The sequence below is a fragment of the Silurus meridionalis genome, chromosome 3 (assembly GCF_014805685.1).
Source record: "Silurus meridionalis isolate SWU-2019-XX chromosome 3, ASM1480568v1, whole genome shotgun sequence".
Taxonomy (NCBI): Eukaryota; Metazoa; Chordata; class Actinopteri; order Siluriformes; family Siluridae; genus Silurus; species Silurus meridionalis.
The window spans coordinates 26621464-26638916 of NC_060886.1; the positions used below are offsets into that span (position 1 = coordinate 26621464).

General features: G+C 38.9%; 2 protein-coding genes across 5 annotated transcripts in view; one reads left to right on the forward strand and one right to left on the reverse strand.

Moving 5' to 3' along the window:
• Positions 1–1512: 1512 nt before the first annotated feature.
• Positions 1513–14586, reverse strand: LOC124382287 (little elongation complex subunit 1-like). Of its 2 annotated transcripts, none has more exons than XM_046844509.1 (12): positions 14539–14586; positions 8307–8450; positions 6509–6540; positions 6277–6359; positions 6098–6134; positions 4529–4986; positions 4040–4208; positions 3322–3482; positions 2810–3000; positions 2286–2386; positions 2109–2201; positions 1513–2002 (listed from the first exon to the last, which is right to left on the reverse strand). In XM_046844509.1, the coding sequence occupies exons 1-12, from the start codon at positions 14544–14546 to the stop codon at positions 1815–1817; spliced, it is 1665 nt and encodes a 554-aa protein (XP_046700465.1). In that variant the 5' UTR covers positions 14547–14586; the 3' UTR covers positions 1513–1814. The 2 variants fall into 2 exon arrangements, with proteins under 2 accessions (XP_046700465.1, XP_046700475.1); XM_046844519.1 differs by lacking the exon at positions 14539–14586 and adding an exon at positions 8984–11026 and having other exon boundaries at positions 1515–2002.
• il1rl1 (interleukin 1 receptor-like 1) overlaps positions 8627–17453 on the forward strand; it is a 76379-nt gene continuing 67552 nt past the window's right edge. For 2 of the 3 annotated variants that reach the window (XR_006925025.1, XR_006925027.1), the window contains exon 1: positions 8728–8742. The gene's annotated coding sequence lies outside the window, so the exon portion shown is untranslated. Of the gene's footprint in view, positions 8743–17453 lie in introns of all 3 variants that reach the window. The other variant, XM_046844536.1, reaches the window with a different exon arrangement.

Here is a 17453-nt window from a genome sequence, read left to right on the forward strand (position 1 = left end):
CAGGAATGTTGTCAGGTCCAGCAGACTTCCGTGGGTTAACTCTGCATAAAGTTTTCCTCACTTCAGCTGTGGTTAGACAGAGCACCTGGTCAGTGGGAGGAGGGATAGTCTTCCTCGCCACCACGTTGTTCTGTACCTCAAACCGGGCGTAGAAGTCGTTCAGCGCATCTGGGAGGGAGGCGTCACGGTCACAAGCAGGTGATGTGGTCTTGTAATTGGTGATCACCTGGATGCCCTGCCACATGCGCCGAGTGTCTCCGCTGTCCTGGAAGTGGTTGTGGATTTTCTTCGCATGTGCGTGCTTCGCCTCTCTGATGGCACGAGACAGTTTGGCCCTTGCTGTCTTGTCCCCTGATCTGAAGGCAGAGTCTCTTTGTTTCAACAGCGCACGCACATTTGCAGTCATCCACGGCTTCTGGTTGGAGCGTGTAGTGATGGTCTTGGAGATGGTCACATCATCAACGCACTTGCTGATGTAGCAGGTCACTGATGATGTGTACTCCTCCAAGTTAATGGAATTGCTGTTGGTTGCAGCCTCTCTAAACATGTCCCAGTCAGTGCACTCAAAACAGTCCTGAAGAGCAGAAGTAGCTCCTTCTGGCCAGGTTTTCACCTGTTTCAGAACCGGTTTAGAGCGTCTGATGAGCGGTCTGTATGCTGGAATTAACATAACAGAGCAGTGGTCTGAGTATCCGAGATGGGGCGGGGCCCCATCTCCGCCATCCCCGCCCCATCTCGGATACTCAGACATGTTTGTGTAAACAAGATCCAGCGTGTTTGCTCCTCTCGTTGCAAAGTCCACATGCTGATGGAGTTTAGGAAGCACAGTCTTGAGATTCTCATGGTTGAAATCTCCAGCGATAATAAACAATCCGTCGAGCATTCTGCAGGTTGCTAATAGCGCCGTAGAGTTCACACAGTGCCTCCTTAGCATTAGCACTGGGAGGAATGTACACTCTGACGATGAATACAGTTGTGAATTCCCGTGGTAAATAAAAAGGTCTGCATCTAACAGTCACAAACTTCACTAGCGATGAGCAGTAGCGTGAAACAAGCACCGAGTTCTTACACCATTCTGTGTTGATATAAACACACGCCACCACTGCGAGTCTTACCGCACAGAGCTGCGTTTCTGTCGGCTCGAAACACGGTTAGCCCGTCTAGCTGGATAGCGGCTTCCGGAACGCTGAGCCACGTCTCCGTGAAAACAAAGACGGCACAGTCTGTAAACTTTTGCCGTGTGGTTCGCTGGAGTCGGATGTAGTCCAGTTTATATCCAGGGAGCAGACGTTGGAAAGAAGAATGGATGGGAGAGCCGGCCGGCTAGGGTTAGCATTTAGCCTAGCACGGACACCCGCCCGCTTGCCGCGCTTCCGCTTCCTCGAACAGCGCTTTCGACGTCTCCTCTCCCGGCCACCGGCATCAGGTAACACCGAGGGCTGGGGGCCTGGTCTTTGTGGCCAAGGTCGCAGCAAGCCGAGGTCGCGAAGGTTGTTGATAATATCATCATGCAGATTATTGGTTGCATGTTGCCTGTACTGTAGCAGTGTCTGGTGGTCGTACGCATGAACACAGCTGACTCTGGTGTCCATGTATTGTGGAAGGTCGCGCTAAATATGGTGAAAGCACCATTTTTGGATCCGGAGAGGCCGCTGCGAGCTACTGCCGCGCCGCCATCTTGGATCTCTCCCAAGCCTACAGCATACAGACTTTTTATACAGAGATGTAAACTATAATAAACTGTTGATGTTTTACAGTTCTATAATGAATTTGATTTATTTATGTGGTTTTAAAGATAAACGACTATAGTGATTTTAGATTTTTGGCCTTATCTGATGACAAAGGAAGCCGATTTTCTTAAGGCACATAGTGACAGCTGGGGGAACGGGCTGTGTGGTTTTTTGCTGCCATGATATTAAAGCCTTCAGTGCTTCTTCAGGGTTGCTAGCTGCCAGATCATGAATGGCATAGATCACAGAGAGCTGCACTTCCCAGGACATACCTGCATACAAAATACATAAAATATTAGGACTTTCCTAGATGTGGTTAATAAAGAACTAAAAATAAAGATACATAAAGAACATGTTTATTTGAAGTTTTAATGATACCTTTTGAGAGGTTTTTATTTCCAAACTCAATCATGTTTTTTGCAAGATTTTCAACTAACATGTTCTCCTTAAGTCCTTGTTTTCCAAGTCGCCCTGTTTTAAATAGGCAAAGAACATGAGTGAAAAACATAAGAATCTGGAAATTATGTGAGATACAGCATTTAAAAGTAAACTTACCAAGTAACCTGAACACTGCTCCTAAACAGATGCCTCGGAATGGTGTTTGCCCAGATCTTGTTTTCCTCAGCCAAGTGTTCAGGATCAGCCAAAGGTCCATTCTAGTAAATAAAAAAGAGAAGAATTGGATATGTTGGAGTGTCTTTGTAATGGTGATAGACCAGCCATTGTGGTTTTATGATATATTGTAAGTTTATGCAACAAAGTCTGGAAAATTTGCAACATTTTATACAACCACTAGATTATTAGCTCCATAATGTAAAACGTCAGGCATAAGAATTTAGTCCTAAAGACAGTGAAAAACTTATAGCTAAATTTACAGACTTTCAGTAGCTCTGACTCTGACGGAAACTTCTTTAAAAATGCTAAATAAAATAATTACAAAAATGTCTGCCTAAATATAAACTTTGCAACTAAAATACTCTCAGTGTTGATGTTATAGAAAAATAATAAATAATGTATGACCTTTTAGATTCAAGTATTTTAAAAACCAGAAAGCTGAGAATTAAATATGCGTTCAATACCGTATAATATTGTTAAGAGTCCATGGCCAGCCCAGTTGTGCACACAGAAGATCTATGCTGAAGATGTAGTTCCAGGCAGCATCACAGAGATCATAACCATACCAGCTGCTCTTCTGGAACCTTAGACTGTGGTCTTCAAAAAGAGCCTTCAGTGTGTAAACAATCATATTGTAGATGTTTCCTGGAGGGTCCTGGCAGAAAATAGATATTTTCTTTAATAACCAGTTCAGTAAAATGATGCTTACAATAATGTGGTGATAACTGAAAGGTGAAAATTTTAGGTACAATGTTTCCTTCCACTAATAAAAAGCCTAAAATAGTGATGTCCTTTAACACTTTTTGCTTGAACTATAAAGAAATAACTAATAATCAACATGAATGGATGATGGAAATTGTCCCACTATATTACACTGACAATTGGAAATCAATAATTATGACGGTTGCCATAACTGTTCTGGCCTGATAGTGATAATCAATGAAACTAAGAGGAACACTGAGAATCAGCTACTTACCTCATCCCAGTACATATACTTGCTGAGCAAGTCTAATATGTTTCCATCTGCCTTCATTTTGCTCACTATATGAATAGCTCTGCATAAAGCGCTGTCATGGGAGAAAATACATGGCCATGCTGTAACCATGACCATAATCAGTTTGGGGGCTTCAGGAAAGTCTGCAAAGCAACAAAATATTAGAACATACATACAGTGGATGGAAAGAAATACAGTGGATATAAAAAGTTGACACACCATTATGAAGTTGCAGGTTTTTCAAATATAGGACAGTAACAACAACATAACATTTTGTCCTCTGAGATAAGGCTTCTAACAATTTTACATTTCAACATGACAATGACCCAAAGCACACATCAAAATCAACAAATTCAAGGCTTCAGACAAGGATAATCAAAGTCATGGAATGGCGCAACCAGAGCTTAGACCTCAATGCCATAAAAAATCAATGAAATGACCTAAATGATTTGGAACTTTATTTAAAATGTTCCAAATCATGCCATATTATTTTTTCTCTGCTGGATTTTTGTTGATGTAACAATCTGACATTTATGTTCTCATTTTAGTCTTAATCTTTCAAAAACCTACAATTTCATAAGGGTATGTACACTTTTTATATCTATTGAACATAACCAAAAACAAGACACAGTTGGATTCTTTGTATCATTGTCCGAATCATTTTTAGTAGCTATGTAATGAAATGTCAATATAATCTCACCTTCTTTAAGAAGTCTGTAGGCGAGGGCATGTGCTTTATGAGAGTCTGCCCTCTGCTGACACAAGCCCACATAAACCCTACAGTAAGACTGCAGGAGGTCATGTACTGTAGACTCTTTCTCTGCCTTGATCAAGTCCAAAATTAAAGAGAGGAACATCTCTGCTGAAGACTAAATGAGACGGAAAAAAATGATCATCCAAAATCCAACTAAATCAATCATGTATTCAAATCATGTATTCAAAGCAAATATTAGGAATCTAAAACTTGACTGTAGATTAGGTTTGGGCAAACTACCAGACATTGCATAAACCAAAACCTGGAGTAAAGATTTTACATGGCACATCATATCTACTGTTCAATTTAAAAACATCAGGACCAATGCATTATGGATTGACTTTTAAAAATGAAAAAAACTCCACAGTCCACAGCTAATGAATAAAGTGGTTTGAACTGCATGCAAAATAAATTGAACAGAAAATAATAACTGACCTTGCTCACACAAAACTCAGAAATGACAGAATTCTCTTCATCTGTCAGAACAGGAAGTTCACATGCTCCTTTACAAAGTGCATCAATCATGTTTGTAGGTAACACATCAGAACAGGACTTTTGCAGTGTTTCTAATGCACTGGAGATTTGGGCTCTGGGTCTGATTGTTGTGTTTGCACCATCAGATGAAGCAGCATCAAGTTGAAGCCTTTTGGCTTTTCTGGGTGGTGGCATGTCTGATCCAGTTCTCTTTGTTGTCAGGCTTGTCTTGGTGAAAGCTGGGGCAGAGGTTTTGATGGTTTGATTTTCTGAGATGAGATTTTTGGGCCTCTGATCAGAGCTTTCCTGTATGGAGGGCAGGGTTCCTGGAACAGACTTCAAAATAGCAAAGGCTACCCCTTGTGATGCTGAAGTGTTGGTCGTCAGATGAGACAGAGTATTTGCTTTATTTTGAAGGCCTGCATGAATATAAAAGAAAACAAGTACAATAAAGAAATTATTTTGCATTGCTGCATGTTTTATTTCTGCATAATGAATATAGCCTATAATCTTATCATTTCTGTTCATCTTGAGTTATATTTTTAGATTACATTTTTTTTTTGTGTGTGTGGTCGTATTTGAGGTATATTTTGATTATGGCTGTCAATCAGTTGAAATATTTAATCGCAATTAATCACATTAACTGCAACTTAATCACACATTTCTATCTGTTCTAAATGTACCTAAAATTAAAATGTGTCAACTTGTTAATACTCTAATCAACATGGGCATATATTTGAATGCTTTATGCGTTTTTTATTAGTGAAACTACTGAACATAGAACATGAAGACTAAATATTCTTGTAAATATTTAAAAAGTAATTATTATGTTTTAAATAACACCATCAAGTCATCAGGACACTAAACAGAACAGAAATGTTTTCAGACGGACGGTTTTAATTGCCAGGTGTGTGCATCATGGCGGATATTGATTCTGGATTTGAAACTTGCCGCATCAGTATTCGGTGGAGTTTATTTATTTATTTTTTATATCTGAGTAAATAAAGGACGTTGTGAATAAGTGTGTGTTGCTTTAAATGTTTTAACTTCATCTCTTTTATATTTATTTATATTTTTTATAAATATGGTCACAGAAACACTCATTTTGTTTGCATGGAGAAACACTTTTCTCTGTAATGACAATAATTCATTACATATGAAAATACACTAATCCCCCACTTTACCGCGGTTCAAATCTCATGCCCCCGGTTTATAGTGGAATTGCATTTGCTATATAACTAATTTGTTTCACTGATTTTCCCGGTCTCTGGTGGATAGCACAATAAACCAAAAAACTTATAGGGAATTGTTTTTATGGAGTTCCTTGTTTAAATAATGAAATTTATTACTAAAAATATAATTATTAATTATAAAATGAAGTAAAATGTTAATACAGTACAGTACTGTATACATAAAATAGCATTTTCGGGGTTTATCGTGGTTTTTCGTCTATCGTGGGCGGTTTTGAAACCTGTATAGAGAAATGAATGGGTTACTGTATAGAGAAACTGAAAGAGATTTCAGTATTACCTTTGTTTATCCGTTTCTCCCGTATGAAGAGTTCTTCCTGTTGAGGTTCATAAACAAAGATCAACTGACAAATCCAGCACAAGTGCATATTTATTTATTTATTTTATTTAAATTTATTTAGTCTGCATGTCTGCATTTAAGTAGAAAGAAGAAATAAGTGGAAAATAAGTAAAAAGTACCTCAATTAAGCGCATGCGTTTCTCGAGGCTACTGACTTTGCCCTCCATGCCTCGGATTTCTAGGTTCTGTCTGGTGTCTGTTTCTAAAAAATAATTAACAAAATAAAATAAAATGGTGCTCAGATCACACCAATCACATTTTATGTTTATTTGATAGAACTGTATCATGCAGCCATAATTCACTTGTATTGTTTTACACACTGAAGGCAGAAACATCAAAACTAAAACACACCTTTAAGTTCCAATAGCTGGTTTTCAGCATTTCTGCAGAAAAGAAATTAAATATTTAGATAGAACATTAAAACCGCCGCACAATATTAATTAAAAAATGTTTGTGGGGGCAGTGTTAATATTTAGATAGAACATTAACATATTTGGACGCAAAAAATTGTGACAATATAAAATGTGGGGACACTCATTATGGGGACACAATGAGGACATTCTAATGTTGAATAATGAACACCTTTTCCACAAAATAACTAAGGCATTAAAAAAAAAAAACATTATTTTGCAGAAAACACACTGATCAAAATTAGAGAACAACAATGACTGTAGCATGGAAAAAGATTACAACAAAATTTTCTAAAAAACAGTCAGCAATTAGTAGGAAGTGTACAGGCCTCTGCTCTGAATGACTTCAGCACATCTGTGGCCACAGGACAGCACTAGTCTCTCACACTGCTCTGGTGTGATTTTGGTCCACTCTTCTTCCAGTCTCCTCCCCAGTTCGGTGACTGTTGTGGGTTTCTTGGCCATAACTTTGTCACCAAGGAGTTTCCAGAGGTTCTATTGGGTTGAGATCAGGACTCTGGGCAGGCCATGTCATTATTTCAATGTTTTCAGTTTCAAGGAACTGCTTTACCCATTTTGCTGTGTGACATGGAGCGTTGCCGTGCATAAACACTGCGGGCTGATTGGGTGATGAACGCAGGGAAGGACCCATATGTTGTTGAAGAAGGTTCTGATAAACATTTGCATTCACTCTGCCATGTATCTGTTTAAGAGGCCCAACTCCTGCTGCAGAAAACATGCCCCAAACCATGACACCTCCTCCTTCACTTTTCACTGACTTCTTTACACATTTTGGGTTCAGTCTTTCTCCAGTTTGTCGCCGAACATAATGTTTCCCATCGGACCCAAATAAATTAAACTTGCTTTCATCACTGAAGTGAACTTTGGACCAGTTCTCCTCTGTCCACACAACATGCTTAGTCTAGCCTTTTGATTCTTTCTGCTAATGAGAGGTTTGGTCACTGCAGAGTGGGCTTTCAGTCCAAATGCTCTTAAACGTCGGGACACTGTATGACGAGACAGATCCTTACACTGTTCAGCACTGAACTGGTGAGCAATTCCAGCTGCAGTGTGGAAACGATTGCCCATTATGATCCTCCGCAGTTTCCTGTCCTCTCTTGTATTTGTCTTCCGTGGACGACCAGCCTTCTTGGTGGACTTGAATGAGTTTGTGATGTTGTAAAGCTTCAATATTCTTGAAATCACAAATTTGGAACGACCAACTTGTCTTGTTATGGCTGATAGGGTTATTCCTTTGGCCTTCATCTGGACATCCTGCTGCCGGAGGCTTTCAGTCACTTTAGAACGGCCCACCATCTTGCAGAGTCAGTGAAACTGGAAGTTAGGCTGCCAGTTAAATAGGGGTTTACAGATAATTAAGGAAATTAGCACAAGGTACCAGATTAACACCAATAACTGGGAGGTATCTGAAAGTGTTCTCTAATTTTGATCAGTGTGTTTTCTGCAAAATAATGTTTTTTATTTTTTTTAAATGCCTTAGTTATTTTGTGGAAAAGGTGTTCTGGTAGCATGGTATAGACAGGACAAAAACTCCTTCAACTGTTGAGCAGTGAAGATGACATTATTTCAGGACTGTTCAGTTGTTTATAAATTGTTCTCTAATTTTGATCGCCTGTGTGTGTATATATATATATATATATATATATATATATATATATATATATATATATATATATATATATATATATATATATGGTTATGTAGAGCATCCATCATACAATTCTCTGTGTACGGTGATAATATCAAAATGCAGTGTCTCCGGGGAATCACAAGAAGTTTCCTGAAGAGCCTGCTGGCTCAAGCTTGACTTGTGCATTTTTGTCTGTCTTTTCCGGTTTTTCCTTTTAGGGAATTTGCTGAATCTGCGCAAAGGGAGAAAAGTTTTAATCACAATTTATATAAATGGTTGTTTTATTTTTTTATTATAACAATACGTGTTTTCTCCAATTGTTTTGTCTGTTTAAGATTCTGCTCAAGGTGACTATTGGCAGAAAACAGAGGACTTGTGTACACGTTTCCATGACAAAGGGGGCGTGGCTTTGGGTTCGTGGCGCACGCAGCTTAGCTCCTCTGTGACGTTTGGATTTTCCCTGTAAGACTTTATGAATGCTCTTTTACTCACTGGAGTGATCCTTTTGCTTACAGCCATTAAAGGTAATTTTAATTCGTAAATCTTGTTAAAATGACTAAGATTTAGGTAGTTTTTTTAAGCTAAACATTTTTATGCTAGATGTTCTAGATGTTCATGCTTCCCGAATGTTCTGGGTGAACACGTGACTAGCGCGCGACTAACGATACTCATTAATGAAATGAATTCAACTCAAGATCAGATTCGTGAATTTAAACTTGTATTGTTGTCGAAATAGATAAAAAAGTAAAGTGTAAAGTGATGTACCGATAGCGTATTTCTTCTGAAGTTGAAAGATGAAATAGGTCGCGGCTGGTTGCTTGAATTGTTCAGTGTAGTCTGCGGGCTGCTGCTCTGCGTTCGGGCTTTTTAAGCATATTGTGCTTTTTAAGCATATTGTGGCGTCACAAAGACGTGAATTTTGCGTTAATTGTGCGATGTGTGGAGTCGGATAGTCCGCCCAGTAGAACATGATGGAATGCAGTATTTACTTGTACTCTAGGTCAGGGGCGTAGCCATCATTTCAAAAGTGGGGGAATGAAATGTCTAATGTTACCTGTTTTTTTTTTTTCTCAGTTAACCCTTGCGTAATTGACAGGTTTTATTTTTAATCATATTTTTTTTGCTTTATATGCTTTATGATTATATATGATTATAAAACAGAAAGAAAGAAAGAAATACAGTAGCTTGCCACTGGGACAGTACCCTTAAAAGGACATCTTTGTACCTTATATAGTATAGTTGTACATTAAGGTACACATTGGTACTCTAAGGTAGTAATGTGTACCTTTTTGAGTATAAAGTACAAAAATGTCCTTATAATGGTACTAAGAGTATATTGTTTACATATTTCAAATAGTATTTTGTGTATGCACAGTACACGGCACACAGTAATGGATACTTGCACATTAAAACAATACTTCATTTTGTTCTATTGTACAGTCCATGTTTTAGGAATAAAACTAGTCATTCAAAACAAACTATTGAAAAAAAATATGTATTGAACTCAACTGACAAACATGTCAAGACCCGATATCAATTACTGTGTCACATTACTGTGACACATACATGATATTATGTAGAATTAGCAGAGCTAAACATGCTGTAAAATCTCATTTCATCATTATCTTTATTCTTATTTAAAGAGTTTTGATAACACACTTGTTAAAACTAAAGACGTTAAAAGAGTTTAAGGAAAATACACAGAAAAAAGTGAACGTTTGTCCAAGCAGCTATTTTTACTTATAATCCTTTAAATCCTTTATAACTTGCTAATTATTCAACAAGAGCAACAGGCAGAGTTTACTTTTTATAAAAAAGGACTGAAGCGGTTTTTGCCGCTTTGAGCTCATCGCAACCGAATGTTGGATTGCGCGCGGGACCGCGGATGCGACTTGAGCTACAGTACTGTTGCGTGTGATGATGACGTGACAAGTGAGTGACTGATTGCCATGGATACGTGAACGTCATGTATAGACTATCTTGTCTCTTTGGATTTTAAATCACTCTGCATTTGTATACATTGCGCCATTAAAACCTCAACAAACACACACTCTCCACTAAAAAGTGAGGGGGACGAAAGCGTCCCCCGCTTAATCTATGCCTCTGCTCTAGGTATAAAATAGTATGTACAGTTACAGATAATTGGAGTACAACCCATGAATTTACTGTGTAATAGACTGTAACACTGAGTCTGTACAGTTCGATGAGCAGTAGACTATAATTCTAAGATGAGAAATTTTAATTAGAGACATGTCAAAGAGACAAATTTTTGGCCAATGCTCTTCTCAGTTACAAAAAATTAACATGTGCTGATGGCAAACTCTGAGCTAGTTTTAATAAGGTTTAATGACTGCTTGTACTTGCACTAAGGGAGGTACAGAAGGAAGAACTCCAACCTCTTCTACTCCCCTCTGACCTCTGACCCTTGAATCTGACACTGTGGTGTTTTTCAAGTCAACTTTGTTTGATGCTTTTTTTGTGGTCTAAATCCTTAGTGAAAGATTATACTCTAGCATGCATTTTCTTGTTTTGCTCTTCAGTTTGGTAATATTTAGAGTGTGTTCTTGTGCATATGTTAAGCAAAATTCTGTGTGACAACAGATAATTCCTTTTACATTTTCCTTTGTGATACATACATCAAGCACATTTTGACATTTGTCAATAGACGACACTTTGTCTGGATGAATTCTATATTTCCGTGTCAAATCTTTTCTGACCGATTCGGTTATTATTGAACTCATGTGTTTACCCAACATTGATATGAATTCACAATCAGACCACAGAGGGGTAGCTAGTCCACCTTTCTCAGTTGTGGGGAGAACATTCTAGTATTAAGAATTTGGAATTTACAGTAAGGAAAATAAGTATTTGAACACCCTGCTATTTTGCAAGTTCTCCCACTTAGAAATCATGGAGGGGTCTGAAATTGTCATCGTAGGTGCATGTCCACTGTGAGAGACATAATCTAAAAAAAAAAAATCCAGAAATCACAATGTATGATTTTTAAACTATTTATTTGTATGATACAGCTGCAAATAAGTATTTGAACACCTGAGAAAGTCAATGTTAATATTTGGTACAGTAGCCTTTGTTTGCAATTACAGAGGTCAAATGTTTCCTGTAGTTTTTCACCAGGTTTGCACACACTGCAGGAGGGATTTTGGCCCACTCCTCCACACAGATCTTCTCTAGATCAGTCAGGTTTCTGGCCTGTCGCTGAGAAACACGGAGTTTGAGCTCCTCCAAAGATTCTCTATTGGGTTTAGGTCTGAGACTGGCTAGGCCACGCTAGAACCTTGATATGCTTCTTACAGAGCCACTCCTTGGTTATCCTGGCTGTGTGCTTCGGGTCATTGTCATGTTGGAAGACCCAGCCTCGACCCATCTTCAATGCTCTAACTGAGGGAAGGAGGTTGTTTCCCAAAATCTCGCAATACATGGCCCCGGTCATCCGCTCCTTAATACAGTGCAGTCGCCCTGTCCCATGTGCAGAAAAACACCCCAAAGCATGATGCTACCACCCCCATGCTTCACAGTAGGGACGGTGTTCTTGGGATGGTACTAATCATTCTTCTTCCTCCAAACACGTTTAGTGGAATTATGACCAAAAAGTTCTATTTTGGTCTCATCTGACCACATGACTTTCGCCCATGACTCCTCTGGATCATCCAAATGGTCATTGGCAAACTTAAGACGTGCCTGGACATGTGCTGGTTTAAGCAGGGGAACCTTCCGTGCCATGCATGATTTCAAACCATGACGTCTTAGTGTATTACGAACAGTAACCTTGGAAACGGTGGTCCCAGCTCTTTTCAGGTCATTGACCAGCTCCTCCCGTGTAGTTCTGGGCTGATTTCTCACCTTCCTTAGGATCATTGAGACCCGACGAGGTGAGATCTTGCATGGAGCCCCAGTCCGAGGGAGATTGACAGTCATGTTTAGCTTCTTCCATTTTCTAATGATTGCTCCAACAGTGGACCTTTTTCACCAAGCTGCTTGGCAATTTCCCGTAGCCCTTTCCAGCCTTGTGGAGGTGTACAATTTTGTCTCTAGTGTCTTTGGACAGCTCTTTGGTCTTGGCCATGTTAGTAGTTGGATTCTTACTGATTGTATGGGGTGGACAGGTGTCTTTATGCAGCTAACGACCTCAAACAGGTGCATCTAATTTAGGATAATAAATGTAGTGGAGGTGGACATTTTAAAGGCAGACTAACAGGTCTTTGAGGGTCAGAATTCTAGCTGATAGACAGGTGTTCAAATACTTATTTGCAGCTGTATCATACAAATAAATAGTTTAAAAATCATATATTGTGATTTCTGGATTTTTTTTTTAGATTATGTCTCTCACAGTGGACATGCACCTACGATGACAATTTCAGACCCCTCCATGATTTCTAAGTGAGAGAACTTGCAAAATAGCAGGGTGTTCAAATACTTATTTTCCTCACTGTATATCCAAAGACAGATGACTACAATTTCAGTGTTACATTCTACTGCTCATGTACTGTAACTGTACAAACACATTGTTGTACCAGTTTAGTTAACTATAACATGCCAAAACTACTTGGAACTATTCTGACAGTAAAACTGGTACAACAATGTGTTTGTACAGTTACAGTACATGAGCAGTAGAATGTAACACTGAAATTGTAGTTACATAACCAGTAGACCAGGGGTCACCAACGTGGTCCCCGCTGGCACCAGGTCGCCCGCAAGGACCACATGAGTCGCCTGCGAGCCTTTTCTAAAAATAGCTGTTTCCTACCTTGTTAAATCATTGTTGATAATTATTGTGAGAAATCATTAACATGATCAGTGTCTTCACATAGATCAGGGGTGTCAAACTCAGTGTCACATCCGACCCGCAAGATGATTTTATATAAATCTATTATCATTGTTATTAATGTCCAGGCGATATGAAGCGCTGATAACACAAACTACAGATCCCATAATGCAGCGCTTTAGCTGCCTTACCGAACGCTAGACTACCTGAGAACATTCCAGCATCAATCAAGTCGAGCTTCTGTTGATGTATTTAACCCTATTGTACAGTTATTGTGAAACAGCGCCTCACAGTGGTGAAGAGAAAAGTTGATTCTGAAAACTGAGCCTTTCAACACCGATGGGATTCTGAGTAAATGTTTAATGACCCTGGCGGTAAACACGTGTCTTTTATTTGTGGAGCGAATGTGGCTGTAATTAAGGAATTTAATCTAAGACGATCTACGAGACAAAACATCAGGAGAAGCTGAAAAACCAGAATGCAGAGCAGAAGATACAGAAAGGAGAAGAGTTAAAGAAGAATCTGACATTTCAGCAGATGTTTTTCACCAGAGCAAAATCACAAAGTGAAGCTGGTGTGAAAACAGAGGAGAAATCAGAGGCACATCAGCAGGTTATTTACTGAGGGAGAGTTTCTGAAGAGCTGCATGATGAAGCTGTGAGACGTCTTGTGTTTAACAGGAGATATTTTTATGGAGAGCAAAATATTTTAAGTTATTTAAAGTTTAAGATAATTTTTAATAAAATGGCATAAAAGCAAATAAATCTGATTGTTTTAATTTGTTGTTGTTTTAAAGTTTACTTAAAAGCACAATTTTTATTTATTTGTTCAGGGTTTTTTTGCAGCATGTTCATATTTCTAACTTGTATAATTTTGACAGGAGATATTTTTATGGAGAGCAAAATATTTTAAGTTATTTAAAGTTTAATTTTATTTATTCTGGAATAATATTCCTCTCTGTTTTTATTCATATTTATGTTTAAAAAACATTGTTTTAGTGTGTTCAATAAATGTTTATCCTGTTCGGCCCGCGACCTAAAGTGCGCTTTCAGTTTTGGCCGCCTGTGCAATTGAGTTTGACATAAATTAATATCATTAATTATTAATAATAACATATAATTAAAGGTAAATTGAGCAAATTTGTTATTTCAGAAGTGTGTATCAAACTGGTAGCCCTTCACATTAGTCGGTACCAAGAAGTAGCTCTCGGTGTCAAAAAGGTTGGTGACCCCTGCAGTAGACTATAACACCGACTATGTGCAGTTCCATTAACAGTAGACTGTAACACAATGTACAGTTACATGTGCACATGATTGTAACACTGAGCATGTACAGTTCTATGAGCAGTAGACTCTAGCACGAAGTAGAACCAGTTACATGAGCAGTGTGCGTGTGTGTGTGTGTGTGTGTGCGTTAGCTATGAGCAGCATGGAACACTTTAAACTTATCAGATATTTGACTTTGTAGGTACATTTTATACATGCCATGATTTTTTCTTTAAATTCACAAAATAAAGTCACTGTATATAAAAACTCACATGCTCATGTATTTTGTAGTGTGTTTGTGCTTTGAGAGCCTTAGGACTTAGTATGTGACCAGATGGTGTGATGCGTACAAGATACTGTGATGCAACAGTCTTGTATGCAAATGAGCTCCTACCATTTTATCACAAAATTTGAGAATCTGAATCTCCCGACTTTTGTTATATATAAATATACACTGGTGTAAAAACGTGTTTGCCCCCTTCCTGATTTCTTATTTTTTCACATGTTTGTCACACTTTAATGTTTCAGATCATCAAACTAATTTAAATACAGTGGAACCCGGTTATCTCGCCCTCGGTTACCTCGACAACCCTATTAAGTCGACGTTTTTTAAGTGGAACCGCCAAATTCTCGCTTTGTCTAAGAAATTTTTTATCGGTTATGTCGATTTTTTTTATGTCGCCGGACCCTGATATCTCGAGCACAAGGGGGGAAAAATTTGCCATTTAACGTCGGTTATCTCGGTGCAGCCGCAGAAGAACTCATGAAGTGGCGGAAAAATCAAGTCTTACAGCTGCTACAGGTGTTGTATTGTATACTGGTGAATCTCTGCTGTTAGTTACTGCACATATGCCTTTTGTTGTTAAATGTTATGCGATGAACGGGAGGCGAAAGCCGCGCTTGGCGGCGCGGAACGTGGGATGAGCAGCAAAAGCATAGAATGAACACCGGCAGGATCGGGGGGGAATCCACGGTGCGTTTTGGGAAGAAAAGAGGCACGTACCAGGATACACATGAGCGATAACAACGACCGCCGTGAACCAACATATACCAACAATAACGGACAGTGAGAGTGTGGAAGTTTAAATAGGAGCTGGTGATGATGATAAACGAGCACCATATGTGCGCGATTGAAGCCGAGAGCTTCAGAGAAAGCGGCCGAGAAAGCACCTGACACGCTGAAGGGGGCCGAAGGGGGCGTGGCAGGTGGATTCCTGACAGATAAACATGTACTGTATGTATTTTTATAGCATGAGTTCATCAAACAAATCGCGGCAACGATGTTGTGTAAAAAACCCTTTAAAAACACGTGCATGCACATTCTCATTTATTAACGCACATCATGTACATAAAGAAATTTCAAGCACGTTAATATATTGCCGCCATTTTAATTTTTGTTTATCTCGATCATCGGTTACCTCTATGCTTTTTGGCGACCGCCTAGGACATCGACATAACCGGGTTCCACTGTATTAGTAAAAGATAACACAATGAACTCAACATGCAGAACACAACAGTTAAACTTTTGTCTCGTCAGTATACAGAGTTTTTTTAACCAAAAGTCTTGAGGATCATCAAGATGTTTTCTGGCAAAACTGAGAAGAGCCTTTATGTTCTTTTTGCTAAGCAGCAGTTTTCATCTTGGAACTCTGCCATGCAGACCATTTTTGCCCAGTCTTTTTCTTATGGTGGAGTCATACACTTTAACTGAGGCAAGTGAGGCCTGCAGTTCTTTGGATGTTGTTGTGGGGTCTTTTGAGACCTCTTGGATGAGTCGCTCACTGTGCTCTTGGGGTAATTTTAGTCAGGCCGCTCCTGGGAAGGTTCTCCACCATGTTTTTGCTATTTGTGAATAATGGCTCTAACTGGGTTTTCTGGTGTCTCAAAGCTTTAGAAATGGCTTTATAACCTTTTCCAGACTGATAAATCTCAAGTATTTTCTTTCTCATTTGTTGTTTGACATTCTTTGGATCCCAGCATGCTGTCTAGCTTTTAAAGATCTTTTGGTCTACTTCACTTTGTCAGGCAGGTCCTATGTAAGATATTTCTTGATTGCGACAGGTGTGGCAGTAATTAGGCCTGGGCGTGGCTAGAGAAATCGAACTTAGGTGTGATAAACCACAGTTTTAAGGGGGCAAACACTTTTTCACACCAGGCCATGTAGTTTTGGATTTTGTTTCACCTTTGTTTCACTGTTTGTTTTATTTAAAAACTGCATGTTGTGTTCACTTGTGCTATCTTTTACTAATATTTAAATTAGTTTGATGATCTGAAACATTAAAGTGTGTCAAACATGCAAAAAAATTTAAAATAAAAAATAAGGAAGGGGGCAAACACTTTTTCATACCACTGTATATACCTTCAGAAACCATACAATATATTCAAAATTTATTCAATATTCTCACGTTTCATTCAATATCTTAAGAATTCATTCAATATTCTCACATTTCATATAATATATTCAGAATCCATTTTAAATATTCAGAGTTTTCATTAAGTTCTCTCAGGGATAATTTCCTAAACGGCATGCTTATATATATATATATATATATATATATATATATATATATATATATATATATATATATATATATATACATACATACATACATACATACATACACACACACACACACACACACACACACACACACACACACACACACACTATAGCTATGTATGAATCAGGAGAGTGTTTTTTAGTGGTTTTGTGGTATTTTATTTACAGTGCACAGGAGTGATAGGGAGAAGTGAAGACGTGGAAAAGTGCGCTTTACAGTCTGTTAGTTGTCACTGGTTTCACCACAGAGGTGAATAAGAGTGGCGCCGCTCTGGATCAGAGTCGTTCGGTGCCACAACCGTGATGAGGGTAGTTGTCCATCCTGTCTGTATAGCCTCGGGACGTAGGAGCTCTAGCGGGCTGGGGGAGTGTGGTACGAGCTGCCGTTGTCACTGCTGTATGAGGAGAGCGGCATAAATAAAAGGAGCCACAGAAGACATTGAGTTGGAGAAGGACTAGCGAGTAATGGAAGTGGTCGCTTGCAGTTTCTTTGCAGGAAGCACACCAGCAGTACTCTCCGCTGTTATATTGTAGGGTGCCCCAACGACGGAATCCACTGGTGTGGGAGAAGGTATGCTGCATGTTAGTCCTTCTCGGGGGGCTGTAAAAATATTACTCAAATAGAGT

Coding starts and splice junctions, on each gene's coding strand:
- LOC124382287 (XM_046844509.1), bottom strand. Junction 4,987..6,097: donor GGAGAAACGGATAAACAAAG/GTAATACTGAAA, acceptor ATATTCATGCAG/GCCTTCAAAATAAAGCAAAT. Junction 2,003..2,108: donor AAATAAAAACCTCTCAAAAG/GTATCATTAAAA, acceptor TTTTGTATGCAG/GTATGTCCTGGGAAGTGCAG.